The sequence below is a fragment of the Acanthopagrus latus genome, chromosome 8 (genome assembly GCF_904848185.1).
Source record: "Acanthopagrus latus isolate v.2019 chromosome 8, fAcaLat1.1, whole genome shotgun sequence".
NCBI classification, from domain to species: Eukaryota; Metazoa; Chordata; class Actinopteri; order Spariformes; family Sparidae; genus Acanthopagrus; species Acanthopagrus latus.
Genome location: NC_051046.1, coordinates 17,647,672 through 17,671,908, shown reverse-complemented (window position 1 = coordinate 17,671,908; position 24,237 = coordinate 17,647,672). Strand labels below are relative to the sequence as shown.

The following is a 24,237-nucleotide window of genomic DNA, read 5'->3' as shown; positions in this document are numbered from 1 at the left end:
TTTGTTTTTTACTTTTTTTCTGACTGGTAGATGCATGCTTGTTTTCAAGACGGCACCGGTCGTTAGTGCTGCCTCATCCTGTCTGTCATCACTTGTCAATGTGCAGAGCAATGTCAGCAATGTGCACTGTGTCATAGAAATTTCTTTTAAAAAAAAAGAGAAAAAAAATCAATAAAAGTTGCACTGTTTACACTTGGAGATTTCATTAAAACAGCAGATTACAGTGTCTTTATTTTTCCGCTCGATTGTTTTCTGAGCCTCACTGTTTTTATAATAGTAAAAAACAAATCAACTTTAAATTAGTTAAGAAAACTATAGTAACTGTTGCTGCTGAAAACAGTGTGGTATAACTCCAGTAATAAGTAAGAACATTTACTAATTGTACATTTTCCTCTTTTATCAGAAGCAAAGGCAAAACATGCTGCTGTTACATTTGGTTTTATTTTATGTGATGCAGCCTGACAAAGCTTGAATGACTAAGTCTGTTCTTTTAGATCCTTTTTATCCACAAAGAAATATATTTTCATACCAGATTTAAAAACGTAATACTTACTGATCTGTTTTTGAAACTTACTGTATCTCTCATAGGACTACACCGCGGTTGCAGCCTTTATTTGTTTAACCACATGAAGAACTAACTGAAGATCCTGTTAGCTGTAAGACAGTTGATTTTTGAGACTCATTCCCAACTTGTGAAAAACTGACGGTTTCAGATGGCAGCAAACCCAACCTACAATCCCACAGCGTCAGTATTTGACAAGTTGGGAAACCAAAGCTTCAATATCACAATCTTACCAACAGGAGCTTTAAAGTCAACATACACCCAACTAGAGCCCAACTGAAAATTGGCTAGGGCGATATATCAGTACAGCTCCTACTCATCATCAGGTGTACTGGTAAGGCATGAAAAAAGGACTGAAAACACTATAATTGAAGGTAATTTTTAAACACTGTCTCTAATACAAAGATTGTCCACTAGAGGGAATCGACAATGTTATTTTGTAACTGTGATAAGTGAAAATTGGCTCCATACGTTAGCATTATCCAGGTTATCCAGGTCTCCGGAAGCCCAGAGATCCCAAACTGGTTTGAAAAGAAATAATTTATATTTAGGCTTATTCACCCACATAAGACAGCATGGCTGAAAATCAAGAGGCTACAGTGAAGGTTTTGGCTTAAAGATAATATCTTTTAAAATCAATCTGGGAAACATCAGACGAGTGGTATGGAGCCATTTTGTAATTTTCTGTTGGTCTTTAAATTGTCTTTTTCCAAGACCTGCTTGACCCAATCTGTATGGAGATAGACTGATAGCTGGAGTTGCCAGTTCACCTCCCCACTGCTGAGGTGCCCTAAAGCAATAAGGCACGTTAATAAAGTTCTTCTTCAATCTTACCAAAGCCAGCTTTAAGTTGACTACAATTTTAAATGTATAATGTGGCACTTTGATTAAACTTAGTAAATACTTTGTGTACAAACACCATATGTATTTCCAGTAAGTACCCTTTTTGTTCAGAATTCCTCAAACTCTTTCAAAATCATCTGCTGTTTTCTGGAGTAATATTAACGGATTCTTCAGGCTGAAAAACTTTTACAATTTACCTTTAATGTGATGCAGAAGACTACCAGTTGTAGTAGGAGACATCTGTACGTTGGGAGCTTTGTGATACAAGCAACAGCAAAAAGAAGGATTTCACTTTTTCCACATAATAAAAGTTGACTGTATTAGGAGGCAATTGCACGTTTTGCAAAAGGCAATCTGAGGAAAGAATATGAACAGAGCTTCAGTTTACATGAGATTGTTTGGCCGCAATAAGAACTGTGGGGAACTGACATCAATTCTGTACATTTTTTGCAATGCACAAAATAAGACAATTAACTTGGTTGTGGGGGAAAAAAACAATGTATTCATGCTGTAGTACCTAGCACCATGTTAGCCTTTCTAGGCAGGATTGTTTTTGTTTTTGTCAGTTAAACAACAACAAAAGCAGACTGGATTCATTTCTTCTCGGCTGAAGAAATGTCCCCTCAGTACTCTGCAGACTCAGTCTCTGACAATGAACCTCAAGAAGATGTTCAAAGTTCATTGTCTAGGTTACAATCTCCACTTCTCTCCCGCCCCCTCTTGTCTGTCTTGTGAGGTGAAACGCTGCTGACGCAAGTGCAGAACCAGCCATGTGTAGTGATGGAGAAGCAGTTCAGGCGTCTCTCAACTCCCCAAAGTCTGGAGACATTTAGTCGACTCAACCAGACAAATCATCAGCCATTATGTTGCTCTGATGAGCTGTTTTTCTCTTCTTGTTTTTTTTTTTTTTCACCTCTGCTGAAGACATACTGGTGACATGATGAAGGCTGCTGTTCATGAACCTCGGGCACATTCAGTAGGCTTGTGTTCAGGGTGCAGGTTGTTTCAGAGAAAAGTCCGAGCAACATATCTGAGATGGCCTCCGTGTCGGAAAAAGATTATGTCCATGTCGGTGTCGAACAGTGCGGTGACGAAGAAGGACCTTCCTTGGCTGGTCTGCGAGACAAGACAGAAACAACTTTTACTGGACTGGTTATCAAAGTGCTTTTGGATTTAAGATATTTTACAGACAGTGAAGGTATCACTCATCATCAGATAATCGCCCAGAAGATCATCTGATGAGGATGATGCAAAATGTTTTTTTTAGTTCTGTACAGCTTCACAGCTTCATGTAAAGGCTGTGTTTATTCTGCCTCTTTTTAATATAGAATTGTTGTTTTGGATGGATTCCTGGGTACAAAACAATGAATAAAACAAGAAACCAAACCCTCTGACTGTTAGTCACAGCTGCCTGTTTCGTACCTTGACAGCTAGCTGCTGCCTCGGGCTCAGGCTGTCGGGCAGCGTGATGGTGAACCTCTCCTTCCCGCTGAGCTCCAGTGAGTCTGCATTCTGGTCGGGCAGGAACTGCAGCGGCATGATGCCCATCCCCACCAGCTGGTTCTTGTGCAGCTTCTCAAAGCTCTCGGCTATGACTGCCCGTACTCCCTGCAGAGAGCCGGGAGAATGGTTAAAAAAGCTGGGCAGGGTAAAATCATTGTGGAAACTTTTTGAGGAACAAATATTTTTCCATATCGGTCAGTGGAAAGTGGTGTGTGCGTAGTGAAATTTACCAGCAGGTATGGTCCTTTAGCGACCCAGTCCCTGGAGTTCCCAGAGCCGTAGTCTTTCCCGGCCAGGATGATGAGGGGAATACCATCTCTCTGATAGCGCTCAGCTGCCTCGAAGACATCCAGCTAATCAGACGGACAATAGGAGGACGTGTTACTAATCACGCATGCTTCAGCTCAAAAGTAACAACTTCACTTCCACTCACCGTCTGGCCTGAAGGAATGTGCAAAGTCTTAGGGCCCGGTTTGCCGATGAATCGGTTTTGGAGCTTGATGCTGGCGAACGTGCCTCTGGTCATCACTGCATCGTTCCCTCTGCGTGCGCCGTACGAGTTAAACTCCCGTGGTGTCAGGCTGGGGAAAAAATATTCAAAGTGAGAGGTAAATGAATTCGACTTAACCAAATTTACTACAGTTAAACAAACCATGACTTTGTTCAGTGACAACACTTGCATCCTTTGTTGACCTACTGAGACCACAGACTGTACAAACTGTATATCTGTGGTCATCTCTCTATATTCATGTCAGTGAAAACTGCAAAAATATTTTGTCATTATTTTGATTTTCAAGAAACATTTTAATGAATTCTGTTTTTGTCATAGAAGAAATTAATTTCACAAATAAATTTCCTAGTTTTCATTCAGGTTATAAGCAACTGCGTGATCACACAACAGACTGCTACAGCTATCATCAATAATCAAAGAGATCGATAGATGGATTGAAGAACTGGACAAATATGCAGGGTCAATAATGGGGATGATATCAACAAAATCTCATCAGTTGTCATCTCTCATTCTTTAGTCTGAACTTCTCGTAGTCCATCATGACTCTCACCTTCATATTATTGGTGTATATTGTGAAAATGTGCTGAGATTGGCTCGTTTAGTGAAATAAAACTTCTTAGGACAGCTAACAGATGGACCTTGTGGTGAGACTGTTTCATCAGTACCACTGAATCAGTATTTCTGGTCTTCATGGTGTCTGACGAGAAACTGACCGTTTGCTCTGCAGGTACTTGGCAGCGGCGCTGACCCTCGCAATGCTGCCTGCCGGTGAGATGTGGTCCGTGGTCACTTTGTCTCCGAGGAACAGCAAGACGTGAGCGTTCTCTATCGACTGTGGAGCTGTGACCTCTTTACTCTGAGATGAAAGACAAGCAGAGACAGAGGAGGCCCTTACTGTCTAATCTGCTGCTGTGCTTACTTCATTACGTGAAATGAGGCAACATGAGCAAAACAATAATTACCCCGGAGGTTGGAAGACTTACCAACTTGCTGAAGAAAGACGGCGAGCGGATATAAGTGGACTTGTGATCCCAGGGGAAGACCACAGAATCTGGACAGTCAACGTTGTTCCAAAATGTGTTCCCTTTCTAGAGAGAGAGCGCAGAGGGAACGAAAAACATTTCTATCATCAAAGCTTCACTTCAGTAAAAGTAACATATATTAGACATAAATAAAGGAAGGAAGAAATTACAGAATGATTATATCCTCACCTCCATCCTTCCCCTGAGATCCTTAAAAATGGAGGAGATGACTGTATCCTCTTCAGTCTGTTGGACCTCCTCCCTGGACGGCCAGATGTCACAGAGATACACCTCCTTCCCCTCTGAGGTCACACCTGCACCAGCGACAAAAAGAAAAGAAAAAAAGAGTCAAATAAAACTAAATGTTTGCGTTAAAGCTTTTTTGTTAAATGGATCACTTGTCACTACGAGACAACACATTGTTCTGAAGCTGCTCACACTGCGCCTTTGTCACCTGTTCCATGGCTGATACATGCCTGCACAAGACACCAAACCACTAATGCTTCAATGTCATCAACCAAATCCACTAATGAGCGTCAGGTTTTAGAGGAGCGGCTCCCCGATGTATGCCTTCCTTACCCAGAGGCTCTTTCTCAAAGTCGATTCCCACAGTGCCCGCGAGAGCATAAGCCACCACCAGGGGAGGGGAGGCCAGGTAGTTGGCACGCACGCAGTCGCACAGGCGGCCTTCAAAGTGCCTGTTGCCAGACAAAACACCGCAGGCCACAAGATCCCCCTAAAACACAGAAGATAATCCAGATTTGATTGTTGTGGGATGCACTTTTTTTAATGACCTACAAAAACAACTTGATGTAGCTTTATGGAGCTCTTACTTGTTTGATAGCATCCACGACAGCCTCTGGTAACGGAGCCGTGTTCCCCACACATGTGGCACAGCCATAACCAATCACCTCAAACCTGTGATGTGAAGGGAAACCATTAAGAATTCATTTGGTATTTACCAATTAGTGCTCATTTCATTTACTTTATACTTATACCACTTTAACACCAAAATTAGCGTATATATGCAGATTTTTAACATTGCTGGGAGACAAGCTTTTTAAATCTTGTTTGTCACAAACCCGCCACATACATCAGACATCTCACTTCTTTATCTCTGTTGAGAGTTGCACATTTGCAGTACCAACCAGACAGCTGATATGCATGAAAGCCACAAACAAGTAGTGGTCGACTGCAATGGCTTTTTCAGGGCTGATACCGATTACTAGAAAAGTAATACAGGTTCTGCTACTTTCTATTTCCTCTCCACTTCATTGACACATTCAGTAGCTAGTTACTTTAAAGATTGTGTTTATTCAGTGTCTGTGAGGTGTAACCCATCAGATAGTGTTTAGGCATGACATTGTGAAAGAGGATGCTGCATCAAAGGTAAAGTACAACATTTTTTAATTTGTTTATTTAATCGCCAATCTGTCAGAAAAATCATCAGTACTCATAATCTGTAAATACTGAATATCTGCCTGATAATCTACCATAATTGGTCTACCCTCTACTGAGATCGGGTACTTTTTAAATATCTTTTACTTCAAGTTTCTCTTTTAATATCGGTGCTGACAGAGCGATGTAAAGGCTGCTTGAACAGCGACAGATTTAAAGTCTTAATAAGCCGGCGGCCTTAACTTCAATGTGCTTAATATCATCATGCCTGAAAAGGAGAGTAAATTAGCGCCTTCATTGTGTTGTGTTTTCATCACAGCCAAACGGAGCTGGGGCCAATAAATACCCGTGACTACCGCAGGCGAGTACATGCTAATTGTACACATTCATATTGAAGACAAAAGCCAGATGTCAGCAGGTGTTAGTGGGGTTTTTGTCCAGCATTAAAGGAGTATTACTGTGTTTACTATGGTTGTTGCACACCAAAATACCAAGACAAGAGTCCTTGTATGTTTAAAATCTCCCTGGCAATGAACCTGCTTTGGATTCTGACACCACTTGCGAACAAATCCTCACAATGATGATACAGGACAGTTAACACATGGTTGACCCTTGTTGTTAGATCCTATATTTTTGACACTTAGTATAAACATATATTCATTTGCCAGTATATAAATCTAGTGAAAAATAATGCAGTCTGGTTCTTTTGGAGGTTGTAGGTCGTTGTGTTGCAGTGTTGACAGGTCTTTATTTTTCATTTGGTCTCTTCCCTTCATATAATTAAGGACAGGATAAAAAACAGAAACTTCTATTATTGCAGGACTGTTTATCAATCACTCCTTCAAAACCAAACATGAGTTATGTCAGCGCTATGGTTAACTTCAGTCAAGGGGAGGTGGGTTCATTCTGGGTCACTGCCTTGGAGTTAAAGGGTTATTTGTGTGTGTGTCGTCACTGCGTACACATGCTTACCCAAGCTGGCTAAAGTAAGGCAGGACTCCACTGGTATTGAGGTAGTGAGTGACCATGCCACTTCCAGGAGCCAGGCTGGTCCGAATATAAGGTTTGACAACAAGGCCCGCCTCCACAGCCTTCTTGGCCAGCAGACCTGTCAATCATAAAAAACAGCTGCATTTCACAAATGTGTCTTTGTTGAGTAACCACAAAGACAAAATGTCACAAAGCAGAGTAAGGAACAGTAAAGACGCGAGAATGCAGCTAGAAATAGATTCTTGCTTGAAGGAAACACTTCACTACTTTCTACTGACTCATACACAGATGACATTTGGGATTATTTTCAGAGGAAATCTGATCACGGCTCCATCTGTTGACTCAGTGGTCTACCTGCAGTCAGCATGACAGACGGGTTGCAGTTGTTGGTGCAGCTGATGACGGCTGCAATGACCACCGAGCCGTGGACCAGCTGATACTCCTGACCGCAGTGCAGGAAAGGAACCCGGATGTCCTGCTTCTCCTTCAAGATGTGGAAGCCTTTGAATCCAACCTGCAGGGAAACCAAGGACAATGAAAGAAATGTTAGATAACACCCAAAACCATGTCAACAATGTGTCACCAGCATCAACCTTGAACCTGAGTCCAAATATCTGACTGAGTCATGCTTGTTAGTCTGAGGACTAGCAGAGTATTTGTTTTATGTTACCTTCTCATTGAGACAACTCTGGAAGTCTTCTTTCATGCTGCTGACTGCCACTCTGTCCTGAGGCCTTTTCGGTCCGCTCACATACGGTACCATAGAACTCAGGTTGATCTCAATCACCTGCCGATTATGGAACAGTTTTAATTTCACTTTACAATAAAAATCTGTTCCAATACTGCTGCATCAAGTATATAGCTGTCGTAAGGGTCTTAGAACCATCATTACACAAAAAAGAGACTTTATCCACCAGTTGTTCTCTACTTACTCATGAGAAGAGTAAGGACAAGAAGAAGAAGATACTTTTGTCTGTACTCTGGTTTAATTTCATCTCTATTTCAGCACATTTCCTCAAAGCTTACAGATATGGACCAACAGAGCAGAACTTCTGCTAGTCGTTGGAAACAGAAGGAAGAAAGTGAAGAAAATATGGAACTTTATGAGGAGAAGTTGTGCAAGTTGTTCCGAAGTTTTTAACAAATATGTGATGTTACTTCACTCAGTTGTTACTACATAAAAACTGGGAGACTGGGAGGGAGAGAGATTGGAGGATGGCAAAGGAAAAGCAGAGGTTCGTGTGAGACCGATTTGACTCTCAGTGGTGCCCTCTTATGGTTGTATGGCTTAACATCCATGCCAATGCGAAGGACGCAAGCACATTTGTGGGCAGTGACGGTTATATCGTTATATCGGTTTCATCCATTTTCATACATAAGTGCTCCAAGCATTTACAGCAAGGTTTGACACATTACCTCAGAATACTGGGGGTCCTCTGAGCGGTCTTCATAGCTTCTGAAAAGTTTTACAGCCTTCATGTAAGACTCCAGCAATTCAAGTTTTTCCTGGGTAAAATCTAGGAGGTAAAATATGACACTTCAGCCAAAATGATGGTGACTTCTTACAGATTCAACTGGAACAAGACAATCTGTTGATAAATATTTCTCTTAATGGCATAACATTACATACATGCTGCCAAATTTATAGCACCATTTAATAACTTTTAATAGTTAAACTGTCCCAAATGCCCACATTTTTAATACCATGGTCGACTAGCCTAAGTTTATAAACCTATTGTTCAATAAAGCATATGAAAAAACAACAGTAATTACCCTGTAAATTCAGACTGAATATGGAATAAAACCAAGAATAACTTAACAGACTGGTTAAACCCGTGTTCCAGTTTGCAGCTGTAAGGTAATAAATGCATAATAAACAGTTTCACTCTCGGCTGACTCACTTGTCTTTTTAAAGTGCTTGAGTGTGACTTGGTCGACGGGGAAGAAGCTGACGGTGGCGTTGTACTCGGGGCACATGTTGGCGATGGTGGTTCGGTCAGGAGCTGACAGCTGAGAGACACCAGGTCCAAAGAACTCCACAAATTTCCCAGCAATCCCAGCTTGTCTTAAGTGCTGGAAAATCCCCACACATAATACGTTAGCTCAGATATAACGGCAAAAGTGAAATGTCAGTTTTTGTACCACGTGATGGATGACATTAAATTCTTGGTAAGTTTGCTTGTTTCCTTGTCTAGTGCCTTTTTTGATGACTCAATTCTTCACAGCTGTGAAATGATTCGTGAGTGCATTTTGAGTTTTTCTATTTTTCTACTGTGTCTCACTGGAACATGTGTGAAGAAATTAAGTCATAATGAGACATGAAGCACAGCAGAGCAGTGTTACCTTTGTGATGCCGAGGACGACGTCTATGGAGGTGGTCAGGGGATTGATAGAGCCCACCAGTTTGCAACCCACCACCTGAGGAAGGGTCAGAGACACTGGCTGGCCCAGCATCACGGCTTCTGACTCGATTCCTCCAACTCCTGGTGGAGAAAAGCACCATGGGGGGAAAAAAAGGAAACTTGAAGACATTTTCAAAGAACAGAGAAAAGTACTTTCCTCACCCCTCATGGGGAAAAACATTGTTGTATATTACAGTTCATGTGCAACTTGACCAAAATGTTAACAAGTTGTAAGAACAGTTTAAAAATGGTTTACCCCAGCCGAGGATGCCCAGGCCATTGATCATGGTGGTGTGTGAATCTGTTCCCACCACACTGTCAGGGTAGATGAAGCCATCGCTGACCTGGATCACGCGGGACAAATACTCCAGATTCACCTGGTGGACCGCACCGACGTCCGGAGGAACCACGTTCACATTCTTAAATGCTTTCGAACACCACTGTTTGGTCGACATACAGGAAAGAGTGATGGTTAGAAAATCGTTACACTATGTCTCTCACTCAAGGTACAAACTCTATTTTCGTTTGGTCCTCTACATATTACTCTCATCAGCCAAAATGTAGCCTTTTACATAAACAATACATTTTTAGGAATTACTGCATTAAATACTCCTTTTTAATATCCACCTTTTTCAAACAACATAAGGAAAATGTTGGGAACACACTTACAAATGAGTAATACCATTCTTCTGTGTCTCTTGTAAAAAATTAAGCCAGCAGCCAACTAACTTTGTTTAGGACTAATTCTTCATCATAACCACTTGGCAGTCAGCAAGGAGAGACTCCAGGAGGTAACATGAAATATCCTGCACAGCCCCTGTAAAATGATTATTTGGGTTTTTTCTACACATGTTTTTTTCCATGGATTAAACATTCAAGAGACAATGTGTTAATAAGGGAGTGATCTACAGAAGTGCTTGTAGGCGGATTTTGTTAACTTTGGATGGAGCCAGGCTAATTGCTTCCAGTCTTTATCTTAAGCTAAGTTAAGCAGGCTGCTGGTGATAGTTATTTTCATTATCGTACAAATATCAGAGTGGTGTCGACATGGCAGAAGTTTGTTTATTTATCATTCCACAACATTGGATTGTATACTGAATGCTAGTTATAGTCCCTTTATGCCGTAAACAAAACAAAGTTATATAATTAACTTAATAACTAATAAGTCAAAAAACAAAAACTTTTATTTTAGGGGAGTGTGGAGGATGAATTAAGGAGTCTCACAGCCTGAGGACAGAAGCTGCTCTGTAGTGTGGTGGTATGGCAGTAGATACCTCTGTATCATTAGCAGCAGGGTGAGCAGACTATGGCTGGTGTCGGTGCTATATTTTAGTATCTTTTGGGTCTGAGCAGAAACCTCACCTCACCGATATCACTGATGCAAGTTAGATAGCTACCAATGTTGTTCTTGGTGGTTTTAATCACCCACTGCAGAGCCTTTCTCTTCTGGGTTGTGCATGAACTATGACAGTTGTGATGTTTCCAGTCAGGATGCTTTCTACTGCTTCTCAGTCAAAGTTATCAGAAACTTAATTATAGTCTAATTATAAATATTTCCCAAAATTTCACATTTTTCCTTTAAGACATTTCTCCCTTCTGGTTGTCTGTTATGACATAATGCAAACAGATTTACTCTTTGCAGTACCTTAAAGAACTGAAGCCTCTCTTTGTTTCTGATAAGTTCCATTTCCTGATTCTTCAAAGCTGTTTCGGGTCTGTGGAAAAAAGAGCAAATTAACAGTAAAACATGCTGAATGGGAACTAAATCAGTGACAATGTACAATTGATTTCCATGTGAGTCATATCTCCATCAGACTTTTCGATATAAAATGTAACTGTGACAAACACAAGTGTAATTTTTATCATTTCATCACAAGTTAATTATTTTATCAGAGTCTTGTGATATAAGCAATGTTGTATGTTACAAACAGCAGCGTTGTAGATGAACAGCCATATATAAAGACTCACTCAGACACAGGCTTCAGGTGGAAAGGGCAGAGGAGAGGTGTATTCTCGATCTGCTGGACAGACGCTGGAGGCTGAGTAGTGGAGGCTGGAGGGTCACTGCAGGTGGCTTTACTACAGGAGCCCCGCTGACCTCCACAATGTGAGCCTCCTCTGGACGGAGGCCTGGAGGGTGTGGATCGGGATGGACCCTGGCTCTGGTTTGGGCCGTCACCTCCACCTGGGTTTGGAGCATTCTGTATGGCACTGTGGAGACAGAAAGAAATGTTGTATTACAAAACATAACATAAATTAGAATAACAGTGTTGTTAACGTAAATACAAACCATCAAAAAGCAAATAACTTCTACTGATTACATTTTTTATGAAAGCACAAAAATATCCAATGATGAGAAGTCAGGTATGTGTCAGTCTTTACTCACTTCAGCTTACTGTCAATGTATAAATAGAAAATATAAACACAAACACACCATTTGCTATAATCAATCTGTAATGAGTGATCTACGATGAGGTCAGTGGGGCATTTAGGGTTGACCAGGCCAGGGTCCATGCCATGTTTGACCACGGCATCCCTCATGGCTGCCAGGTCCACCATGGCAGGAATACCACTGTCAAAGGAAACAGGAGAAGCAAACTAAGAAAACACAACCTTCCTTCCCTTAAAGTCATAACCTCATGTATCATCAAGGAACACAATAAGAGATCGTGATGACACAAGATCTACTATGCAAACTCCTTGTGAATCAGCTGTCTTCCATGCAAGACTCACGTAAAGTCCTGGAGAAGGACTCGTGCTGGAGAGAACGGCACCTCGGCTTTATTCTGCTGCTGCTGCCAATCCAGGATGTTCTGGATGTCTTCCTCTTTTGTGTAGAAGCCATCACAGTTACGTATCGCTGCTTCCAGTAAGACACGGATGGACAGAGGCAGCTGGTCTACACAAAGCAAACAAAAAAAGGTGGGTTTATTACACACAGTAAACAATGTGCGATTAAATCTTACTGTGAAGTGGATGTGGACTAGCAAAAGCAATTTGGGATCCTAAAGGTTAAGTCACAAATTACCTTTATCTACAGGTGTATTTAGCAATGTTCCTTAAGATCTTTCACATGCAATCATGTTCACACTGCTATCCTGGAAATGACCACCTTATTTGTAGCCTGTATAGCACAATGTGCTGATAGATATCCAAGTGCAATGGCCATGAAAGACCTCAAAAGAGGAACATGTGCCTTTAAAATCACTGTGCCCTTTCTTTAAGTCTGAGGGGCTGAACTCACCGTATCTTGGATCGTTTAGTTTCTGTGGATTAAAGAACTTGAACCTGCCATCTTCTAGTGTGTCGATAAGATGGCTATATGAGTGCTCTGCTAAGAGAGAAAAAACATTTATCAAAGATTTTATCACAGATCATGATTACAAAAACACAATTTTCAGTACCATGATAAATGGTGAATATCCTCACATGAATGAATTGAGAAAGCCGTCTAACTCTTTACCACCATTTTTATTTATGCTGGCACACCTTATGATTTATGATGACTTATTACTTAACATTCTTTGAATGTTTTTCACGATTTAGAATATATACATAAGTAAATTAGAGCAAAATGTAAAGTATTATTTTCTGAGTTGTTTTCTAAGTATGTTTGAGGGCCTCAAATGTGATCACCTCAAATCTCTGCCTTCATTTTGTTGTTTTTTTGCCTCAGCATGTCTGCTTGCAGGTAAGCTGGGTTCACTCTATGAGTTGCCCTTACTTTACCTGCTTAACCTTAAAACAAGGCACATCTCTGAGAAACTGGTATACGCTTCCTCTTCCTGTGCACATACTGCTTCTAATACAATTGGCTTATCACATATCAAGCTGTATCATAGTGGTTATGAGTAGCTAAGCATTTAGTCTAAACTCTCAAGAATATCCCAATTTTGAATTACAGATGAAAAAGAAATGAAAGTTATCTTCCTGATTTTATTGATTCCTTTAAGGTCTTTTAAGTGCAGCTTGACCAACAAAGCAAACAGAGATGTCTTTATCCCTGCCAAAGGTTTTGTACTGTATGACTGTCCTGGCTCTGGTTCTGATAATAACACAAGGCCATATCAGATTAGTACTCAATAATGGTACAGACTCAAAAAGTGATTAGTTTGGTTCACAAGACGAATGTTGGTCAAGTCATGTTGTAGCTGTATAATGTTGGTGAAATTCTCCTTTAAGACTTGGAGAAAAAAAATTAAGCTAAGCAAGAGCTGAGCCCCTATGGACAGAGTAATCTTCTGAATCTTGGCACAGCACTACACACTGGTCTGAAAACAAGACATCATGCTGTAAGACTGGCTCTCAGGTTTCTACTAGCTTTGAAAGAAACATTTTTTCTGATTATTATGAATCTGAAACCAAGATTTCCCATGCCCTAAATCCTATATCCTATAAAATGAATAAATACAAAAAGGAATAATGTCTTCAAGAACAATTATATAATCCTGCAGAGCTGGAGGGAAACGATGCAAGTTCACACAACACAACAAGTTTAGTCAGATTCCAACTATTTGACAGTAAACCAACGTGAATGACACACTGGAGGTTTCGTATCTTTTTTGTCTGCAGCATTTCCTGAGTATTCCACTAGTGTGGGGCACTGCTGCAGGAGCATTATCACTGCTGCTGAAGAAGACGACGACAAATAAACACAACACTGTAATTTAGCTCTAATTTACCTAAGCAAGTAAAAGCCAGTTCTGACACAAAGCTTTAATCAAATGATGAGAATGGTGTTTGTGCTGTTGACACCACACCAAAATATTTGAAGCAAAATGAGTGTTAGTGATAAATTAAAAAACAGATTATTTTTAAATTCAGACTTCCTGGGGTCCAAAAGCCAGTGCATCATATTTAGAATGCACTGTGTGAAAAATCAATTGTGTTAATCAAAAACTTATCATAACATTTTGTCCAAATATTCGTTCTGAAACACATTAATTTTCCAGTCTAGTTGAAGTTACACAGGTCCAAGAAAAAGGCACTGCACATCACATTTACATGAGGAATTTGATTGTTTTTTGTCAGATTATTCACGTGCAGCTTGCTGATCACTCCCATGTTTTGCTGCTTTTACCATAAAAACAACTTTAGCTCAAATTGCCCTGCCTCACAGTCACTGAGTTGATTTTGTCAGCCAGTGTGCTGCTCATCTGGTTTAAAAAACTCGATGCAAATACTAAAAGGCACAACCTGATGCAAAGCAGGCAAAATGGAAAACACACAATAACATTATAATACTAGAAACACAACAAAGATACTGATCACCACAAGTGAGATCCTTTGGAGATAAATCCATATGGGAACCTGTTTTTCTGATATGGCAGGCTTGCGGCAATGAACAGCTGGACTAAAATATTACGCAGCGTTGTGTGTCTGCTTTGGCTTTTAAACCCACTTCCTACAGATCCGTCAGGTGCTTAAATAAATGTCAGTCCTCGTCTTGTTGTACAATGTCCCTAAGATTAATATGAATGCAATTACACACTGTTATAACAAGCTTACACGCGAATATTGTACATGTAACGTGGTGATGACAGTGCTGCCTGTGGACATCCTCACGCACTAAATCATCTCGATGTGTCCTCACGACGGGCTTTGAAGACAGCTACAAAGCTAGCTAAGGTTCAAGTTGCTAACAGTGGTCCTTATCGTGAAGCACACTCGCTAAGTACTTATCGTCTTACTGCTGAACGTCTTGAGGAGATAAGAAAGACAATTTACAGTCATTTTGAGCTCAACCACAACGAAGGGTTTGACATTTTCAGCATAGCGAAGACACGTTTAGCTCGCGGTGTTAGCCTATTTAACTGCTCTTGCTTTAGTTGTACAGCAAAGAGTGCCAAGCTAGCTACTGTTAGCTTTCATGTCTCACAGCAGTTTGACGCCGGTGCACTTTATGTAATGTTAACTAAAAGCTACCGTCAGCCATTTTCAGGGGAAGGATGTCTTTCTTAATCGATTCCTGTCATTAAAGGTAAACAACTGAGCGGACGTGGGCTTGCTAGGTAAGGTTAACAGAAGACATCTCTTTACCTTTGGCTGGGGAAGTGAGCGCCATGATGACTTCTGAAATCAACACGACCCTGTTCTCACGGCTGACACTGGCAACACCGAGCCGACCAATCAGAGCGCAGACCTGCACGGCCACGCCCACTCACCAGTCACTGACAAAATAATAATAAAAACATTTTAAAACAGCAAAACACCGAGCCGAAGTCCTTTTAAAGTCATGAACAGCATGTGTTATCATATAAGAAGCCCATACATTGCTTTATTCATGCCGCTACCTACTAATACAACAAAGAGTCCTGATTGATCCAAAGTAGCTCGAGATCTGGAGGAGGTGAGATGACATGGCTCCCTCACTTGTCATAAAAGTTGTCATGTTACTATCAGGTGACCTGAGAGGACCTTAGGTTATTTTGTCTTTTTTTTTTTTTTGTCTTAATCAGTGCTATAATGAAACTAAGTTTAACTGAATTTTGAGGTACATTCACTTTACTTAAGTATATCAATTTTCTGATACTTTGTACTTCCACTTCAGTACATCCTGGAGGCAGATATCACACTTTTTACTCACTAAATTAAAGGTCTAATATGTAAGAATGAGCCAGCTGCCAAAATTCTACTCTAGAGCGCTAGTAGTAGATATCTAGATATAGATATCTCTGCAACAAAATACATACACATCATAATTCACATTCTGTTCATAGTTTATTTTTGAACTTTCGACTTAAAGATTCAACACATATTCAGATAATCAGAAAAATGCTAAACATCGGATCTGGTAATTGGCCAGGCTGATAACATGACTTTAACTTTTACCAAAGTAAGATTTTAACATGGTATCTTTACATTTACTCAAGTATGGCCCTGGGGTACTTTAAATAACACTGGCCATAATAATACAATTATAATAATAACTTCGTTTTTTGTTTGTTTGTTTGTTTTTTTTACAGCAAAAGGTCTTGATTGGCTTCATGTGAATATTAAATGTGAATCCACTTATTATTCAAACAATGATGTTGACATTGTACAAAGCTAGCAAGTAAAAGATAAAGAAAAAGCAGTTTAACAAAACACCACATACATATATACACAACTGATCGTTATTTATTAATTGTTTAGATTGAAAGAATCCTTTATGTTGGTTCTACAAAGACATGAAGAGACATCTGGATTTATATGACAGAAAAATATTTTTACGACATTCATATGAATCAAAAATAAAAACTCTACAAGGTCATACAGTAAATAACTTGTAAATAACCTGATCATTCCGTTAAACATCTGCCATGGTTTGTAAACACAGGGACATGGAGTCAGTGAACATGACCCTACATGTCTACTGCGACTTTAAAAGCTCTGACGTCACAGCACAGATGTGACGCTGTACTCATGTTGCCTTTATGAAACCTCCGACTTCCAAAAACTTTGAACAGCTTCCAACAAACCATGGAACCATGGAATCTGTGTCGCATTCAAGTGCCTATGGTCAGAGATAAAAACTGTACTGTTTCCTGTGAAAAATGTAGTTCATGTAGCTTACAGAGCAAGACTTACAATCTGCAGTATACTGTATGCATCATGTGAAATATTAATTAAATTATTGTTTGGAATTCAGATGCTGGTGCTTGCTGTTTTACATTAACTTCCAAATGTAACAATTTCAAACTACATAATACAAGATAAGATAAGATCTACCTTTTTTGATCTCCCGAAAGAGAAATTTAGTGTGGCACAGCAGCAAAGGGAAACAATCAGTATTCACACAATACACACAGTAGCAGTGTGAGGTGGAGTCAAATAAAGTAGAACTGAAGAAAGATATACTCAATTAAAAAGATAAAGTATATTAGAATAGAAATGCTGTATACACTTGATGGACACTAGATCAGTGTACATGCACCTGTGCAATGTTCAAAAAACATCAATCAACCAATCACTTAGACTTAATTGGTATAGCACTTTACATATAAGGTGGGAAATTATGAGATGTTTTGTTTTTGTGAATATCAAGCCAAAACGTATGAATTACTCAATATGAAAACACACATTTTCTGTCAATTTTTTGAACACAGAAACAAATAAATATTTACATTCACAATGCCAGAGTTAACAGTTTCATGTTACAAGTATATCATACAGATAAAATATCTAGTTTTCTTAACATCAGCTATGGAGGTGTTATATTGTTAAGATCACTAATAAAGTGCAGTTGGATTCTGACATTTCCTTCAAATGAATATGGATTTTTTCCCCCAAAAAATAACAAATTGTTCTACATTATGCAGCATGTTATTTCCAATGTTATCTTGACTAAAATACAACATTACAGCACTCACATTCATCTTAAATTTCATCTCATCTCTCAAATATCATCTCATAAAATTAGCACATAAAATCTGATCATCAATATCAAAAGTTGCCCAATTTGACGCTCTGGTTCCACATACATTTGGTACTCCTACGTTTGCATCGGGCCCAGAACGCACCGTCCTCGTCACATTTAGGTTAGTTAATAAAACTGCGAGTTAAGTACACACAACCGTCACAGCGGTCGCCTGGAAGACAAAAGTATCTTCAGAGTACATTATTTGTCCAGGAAAAGTTTGTCTTATTTGTTGTGTTTGGAACACGCTGCAGTGAATCGCAGCTAATGACCTTTCACCCCTTGACAATGTTTGCTTGCAGCAGTAATGGACGGGAGTCATGACCCACCTTGTGGCAGAACAGGCCGTGTGAGTCCAACCGAGCAGCTCAGTGTTGTAAGAGTGACCGCGGAGGTGGGAGGAGAACCACATGAGCCCCTGGCAGGTGAGTTTGGTCGGTGTGTTCAATCTTGCGTTCAATCTTCCTAACACAGCTAACGTGTGTTGATATGTTGCTAGCTAGCCAACACGCACAGCGCGAGTACACGATGTGACATTGCACGTGCTTCCTCAACCGCTGCGGGACATCAATAAAAAATGGTCGATTAACCGATCGGACGGTCACATGGTGGTGTTGGGGAGCTGCGCCCGGTTGTTAGTGTGCGCAATTAAAGATGCAGATAAGAAACAAGTGAGATGGTTGTGTAGTGTCAGAGTGGCCTTCACTGCTGTCGAAACCAGTTGTACAGTTGCCGTCCTGCCCTGTAATGCAACATACAGTCAAACGTGTCCGCTTTGTCCTTTCTGTTCCTGTTGCATAAGGCAACGTTAGATGCCAGTGGTTGTATATACTGGAATGCAGCATGCTACTTCTAGCCTCTGCATGCTTCTCTGTGAGTGTTTATCCGGTTGTGACTGGTCCCAAATGTTGTTAGAACGGCTGTGCTTGAACATGAATTTGAACATACTTTTTAATTATTCCTCAGTCTCAGTGAAGCAGTGGATCATTGGATCATTTCTGCAGAGATTTATTGAAAGCTTCAATGAGTGAAACATTGAGACAAAGCTGCTTCCCTTCTTTGGTTTGCTCTGAGATTGACAAGTTCCTGATTTAAAATAGGCCCTCTCATGCAATTGTAATTGCATAAGAGACGTAGCTGCCATTTGTCTTATTTTTTTTTTCTCCCCCATTTAAACTTAAAAGGGGCACTATGGAAGTGTACCAGGCTCTGAAGCCAACTCTCATAGTGGCCAAACCATGTAATTACATTGTCAGGCCCAAACATACTTTACCCCATAAGCTTAACATTGTAAAAGAAGCCTCACCAAAACGGTGGATTGAATTTTTTGAGCGTAACAACCCCCTCGAAAAGACAGACTGTCAGAATTTGAGCCATCTGGTACAATTGGATTTAGAGTCTAGAGAGCCACACTGTTAAATAATTTTATGCCCATTCAAGTTAGTTAAACTAGAAGTTACTTGGCTTAGTCTGGATTGCAAAAAAGAGAAATGATTGACATTAGAATTATAGGTACAGTTATCCATCATGTCTGTGTATGTGAGAGGTGTATGTGCGTTGCCAAGGAGGATGTGTTCATTGTTTTGGTTGGTTAATTTGTGTGTCAGCAGGATTACACAAAAAAAAACTTGTGGTGCTTAACTGGATCCAGGAATGTTTTTCACATTTGATCAGAGAGATTCACTGATGCTGATTGTTCTTGTTTGCAGGTGTGAATGCAGTCGGAGGGCTGACGGCTGCAGATATGTGGCTTTAGGGGAGCAGTGCTGCCTTAGCCGGCACCATGCAGCAGAAAGGAGCCATCCAAATTATTGAATGGGAGGACCTGGACAAGAGGAAGTTCTACTCCCTGGGTGTGTTCATGACCCTGACCACCAGGGCCACCGTCTACCCGGCCAGCCTCATCCGCACTCGACTCCAGGTGCAGAAGGGGAAGGCCCTCTATTCCGGCACTTTTGACGCTTTCTGCAAGATCCTGCGAGCTGAGGGCGTGCAAGGCCTCTACCGTGGCTTCATGGTCAATACGTTCACCCTGGTCTCAGGACAGGCTTACATCACCACCTACGAGCTGGTGCGCAAGTACGTGTCCCAGTACTCGCCCAGTAACACGGTGAAGTCGGTGGTGGCAGGAGGGGCAGCATCCCTGGTGGCTCAGACCATCACCGTGCCCATCGACATTGTGTCCCAGCAACTGATGATGCAGGGACAGGGTGAACACCTGACCCGCTTTAAGGTCAAACCCAAAATGATGCTCGCAACTTCTAAACGCAGACTGACTTTCGGGCAAACCCGGGACATTACGGTGCAGATATTAACAGCTGATGGCTTCAGGGGATTTTACAGGGGTTACGTGGCATCGCTACTCACATACATCCCAAACAGTGCACTCTGGTGGCCTTTTTATCATTTTTATGCAGGTAAATCAACACACTGGTAGTAGTTATTTTATAGTAGCTGTTCTTAGAAAACTCCTACTCTATAAATGATGCACAGAGTCAACATTTTAAAAGTATACAGTACCAGCTCTAAAGATGTGGTGAAAAGAGAGATGAAACAGATGCCTTTGAGAGTGTGTTTGTCTGTTACAATTCAGGCAAGTTATAGCTTCACTTATACAAATCTGTGGTGACCTTTGCATATATTGACCATACAATGTTTTTATATCATTTGTGTTCACAGAGCAGCTGTCATTGATGGCACCAACTGAGTGCCCTCATCTGATTCTGCAGGCTTTTGCAGGACCAATGGCAGCAGCCACCGCCTCCACCATCACCAACCCGATGGATGTTGTTCGAGCAAGAGTACAGGTAAACGCTGAAGCAGCCCCCATGGTGCACCAAATGAATATATATTTGAGAAAGTAACTAGGGTTTTTATTGTAAAAAGTAACCCATAAATTAAATATTTACTTGCCAGGAGCATTTTGCTTTTAGGTTAACTAAAGACAATGTTGGACTTTGATACAAGAAGGAAGAATTAACCAAAACACAAGTTTGTCTTAATCCAGGGTGAAGAGTCATATTTATAAGGCAGCAGTTGTTTGGTGCAGAGTCTGTTAGTTAATAAATCTGCAGAACTAATAACTGAGTCTGGCCCTCATTGCAATGATATTTCAGCACCAAATACAGCTGGAGTCAGCTGCTTTTCTCTGCAGATACACTTTTTCTGAACATTGCTCAACAGTTTGTTAACTTGCTTTGTGTTGCAATTGAACAACAGACTGTTTTGACAGCACATGCTGGTAGATCTTTGTGTGTTGCTGATGTTTTTGTACATCCCACATGTTTTATTAGTTTCCTTTTCTTTACATGTCATTTCATTAAATCTGGTTCCTGTTTTTCTGCTTGGTCCACTCTTCCTCAGCAGAGAAGGTCCCCTTTTGTGAAGGAATTGTTGATTGTTGATATTTTTAGTTTGCTTACCAATGGAAAGACTTTTCCTTGCTGTTGCCTTAAGAGTAGAAATTGGAAGTTCTTAATCTTTGGAAGCAGCTGTTGACAAAACAATTTTACCTCAAGGTAGGGGTGCAGCGTTAAATGTGTTAACCACAGTTTATATGTCACTGTTTTGCAACCGCGAAGGTTTGGCTACACAGAGTGTTTCTGTGTGCACTCTTATAACAGCTAAAAGTAAGACTTTCAGGCTAATGTTCTTTCCTCTGCTCTTTGACCAGATTTTTTTCTCCCCACAAATTGTAATTTTTTATTGTTTCTTTGTTGAAAGGCACCACCTATTTAAAAAAGTGAGCTAACACAGACTGCTGTGTGAAATACAATAAGCACTGCAATTAAACACTAATTTATACGTCCAAAATGTTGTGAAATAAATTAATGGATTAAAATTGTTAAACTACAAAACTGGGACTTTTCCTCAGACAGTTATTACACCATCAAAATCTGGAGTTGTTGCATCCCTACATCAGCATCCATTTAGCTGCTGTCTTGGAGCTTTTGATCATATCAATCATACTTATCAAGTAGTTTGCTAGCTGTAGCAATGACCTCCCTTCTTTGCAAATACCAGAAATGGTCTAACACTCTCCTGTCTGTTGAAGGTGGAAGGACGTTCATCCGTCATCGAGACGTTCAAGCAGCTGCTGGCAGAGGACGGCATCTGGGGGATGACCAAGGGGCTGTCAGCCCGCATCATCTCCTCGCTGCCCACATCTGTGCTCATTGTGGTAGGATATGAGACTCTGAAGAGACTGAGCCTGCGGGCTGATTTAATAGAGACGAGACACTGGTGAAAGGCCAGAGGGAACCACACTTCACCTCAACAAAGAGGGGCAGGAACCTTTCACACAGAAAAGGAGAGTGTCTTTGGGAAAAGGCTCCACATGCCTCTTAGATCTGTGTTGTTTTAAATGCAGGTACAAGGCAGCAGAGTGCAGATGGGGGTGTTTGTCTTTGGGTACACTTGGTGTTATTGCTAATTTGCTGCTCTACTTTTTTTTTTCTCCTTTACTGTCACTGTGAAATCCAAAGTTATCACTGAAACTGTTCTGTATTTTTGCCAAAACTGAATGTCCCCATTTAAAAAGAAAGCACAGATAAAGATAGATCAATCCTGCTCTACTATATATTTTAACAATATGGAATCAACTGAACCGGTGTATTTCTTTATGCCTGGATATGTACCAGCTTGGGGTTTGTTTATGTACGGTGTCATATTTTTAAAGATGCAATATGTAAGAATTTTGGTTTAAAAAATTCAAAAATTAACGAAAATATCAGTATGTACTGTGTTGTGGCAATATCCACCATCTAGACCTGGTCTGGCCTGTCCTGAATACCACCTCGATTGCCCACTAACTGCACGGCTAATCGAGCTACCTAGCTAATGGTAGCTACAGTTAGCAGTAAATATGTGCTACATGCTAATCTGTGCCCCTATTATTTGCTTGGAGTGACCTTCAACAGGTGGCCAATTCTTACATATTGCACCTCTTGTCAACACTTTATACACCAGGGAGCTCGGTTTGGCTAGATCCAGTTTTTTAATTAAGGTATTCCACAGTGAATTACAGTATGTATTTTAAGAGAATATTTGACGAGCAGTGTAATGACTTCTCAATGTACCAAAATAGAGACACAAATGCCCTTGTTGTTCTGTTGAGCATGCCAAGTGTAGAAAAGCTTGATATCTGTGTGCATTCCAGTGAAAAGATACTTTTGTGCGGGTGTAAAATTGAGAAATTAGCTCTGATTATAATTCACACTCTGTTGTTAAATTATACAGCAGCAATGAGTATGTCATCCGTCTGTGTGATAATTTAAAACAGACTTCCAAAAGTGTAATTAAACGAGTTAAATTTTCTGTTCACTTACAGGACGAGATAAATTAGATTTATCTCGAGAGGTTTTCGTGAAACCTGGCCCAAGTATCTGCATTTAGACTGAAAGCCTTTCTGTAATACGTAGCTGTATCAAGTGATTCATTTTCCAGCAGTCTGTATAGTCAGTTGTGCAGGAATGATGATGGATTCTACGTAAAGACAAGTTGAATGAGCCAGTCAGGCAGGTGTTTCTACTTCTTTTTGTTCCCGTCTGAGTAAGTTGATTGTAAAAGAACAAAGTGGAGTTTGACAGAAAATGGCAGATACAGCAGAAAATGTGTAAATGTTGTGTTACAGGCCTTCGACCACATCATATGCCACTACTACTTTTAACACATCTGTTGTGCTTTATTAATTGTTTGGGATGACTGAGGATCAAATCTGCAACTTTTTGGTCACAGGGCAGAAAGTTAAACCACTGGGAGGTTCTGCTGTTCAGCTAAAGTGAAAATGCAGAGGGAGGGTAAAGGTAGCAGCAGCACCAGCAGCCTAAACTAAACTCCAAAGTTGCCTTCAGATTCCACCAGTCACTTAATACATTTGAGGTGCAGCAACAAGTTGTCTGAAAAATGACAATTACTGCCAGAAAACATCTCAGTGAGGTTCCTGTTATTACAATCTGTGAAAGGTTTTAGTTTTTCAGCACTTTTTATCTGTACAACACAATGTTCAAGTGAAAAGAATTTTGAATTTCCTCCAGTTTCTGAACTGCTGTCATTAATTTCTGAAAAAAGAAACTTAATGGACCTTTACCTGTATGGAGGAAGTGCTACAACTATGTACATCTACCAACTACGTTACCTGCAGTTAGCAGATATAGATATGTGTGGTAGATGTAGTTTTTGAACTTGTCCATCTTTGATGAAAAGTAATAAAGACTTCAGAATCACTGCAGTGGTTAGTATCTGTTTATATGGTCTGTACATTTAAGAATCTTGTTAGTCTGTTTTAGCAATTACTGTCAATTACACATCAGTTTTATTTACAGTGTAAATAGTTTTCACAGATTTTTATATTTTTCATATAATTTATTTTTAATGTGACATTTTTCATTCTAAAGGGGCCAACACACACCCACTATAGCCCAATTTCTCCCCTCAGGGATAAATAAAGCATCTGAGTCTTAAACACTGAAGATTATGAGGCTGCAGTTCAGCTGCTGGGCCACTGGGAGGAGCACTAGATCATACTGCACACATGCCTCCCTCTAAAGTTGTGTTTCTTAATTGAGTGAGGAATAGATGTAAACTGGAATACCATGAATCATTAGGTC

At 40.3% G+C, this 24,237-nt stretch overlaps 2 protein-coding genes across 3 annotated transcripts; one reads left to right on the top strand and one right to left on the bottom strand.

Moving 5' to 3' along the window:
* Positions 1–1,586: 1,586 nt before the first annotated feature.
* ireb2 (iron-responsive element binding protein 2) lies at positions 1,587–18,097 on the bottom strand. 2 transcript variants are annotated; one of them, XM_037107170.1, is made up of 23 exons: positions 17,959–18,097; positions 15,271–15,401; positions 12,476–12,565; positions 11,965–12,130; positions 11,666–11,803; positions 11,200–11,442; positions 10,877–10,946; positions 9,488–9,671; positions 9,173–9,312; positions 8,731–8,902; positions 8,246–8,346; positions 7,500–7,616; positions 7,184–7,343; positions 6,812–6,947; positions 5,275–5,359; positions 5,021–5,177; positions 4,631–4,755; positions 4,403–4,507; positions 4,133–4,275; positions 3,342–3,489; positions 3,139–3,261; positions 2,828–3,013; positions 1,587–2,521 (listed from the first exon to the last, which is right to left on the bottom strand). In XM_037107170.1, exons 2-23 carry the CDS (start codon positions 15,293–15,295, stop codon positions 2,411–2,413), a joined length of 2,925 nt encoding a protein of 974 aa, XP_036963065.1. In that variant the 5' UTR covers positions 15,296–15,401; positions 17,959–18,097; the 3' UTR covers positions 1,587–2,410. The 2 variants fall into 2 exon arrangements, with proteins under 2 accessions (XP_036963065.1, XP_036963066.1); XM_037107171.1 differs by having other exon boundaries at positions 2,379–2,521; positions 12,476–12,562.
* Positions 17,932–23,858, top strand: slc25a44a (solute carrier family 25 member 44a). Its single transcript, XM_037107179.1, has 4 exons — positions 17,932–18,054; positions 19,339–20,046; positions 20,309–20,436; positions 21,684–23,858. The coding sequence occupies exons 2-4, from the start codon at positions 19,413–19,415 to the stop codon at positions 21,873–21,875; spliced, it is 954 nt and encodes a 317-aa protein (XP_036963074.1). The 5' UTR covers positions 17,932–18,054; positions 19,339–19,412; the 3' UTR covers positions 21,876–23,858.
* The last annotated feature ends 379 nt before the right edge of the window (positions 23,859–24,237 follow it).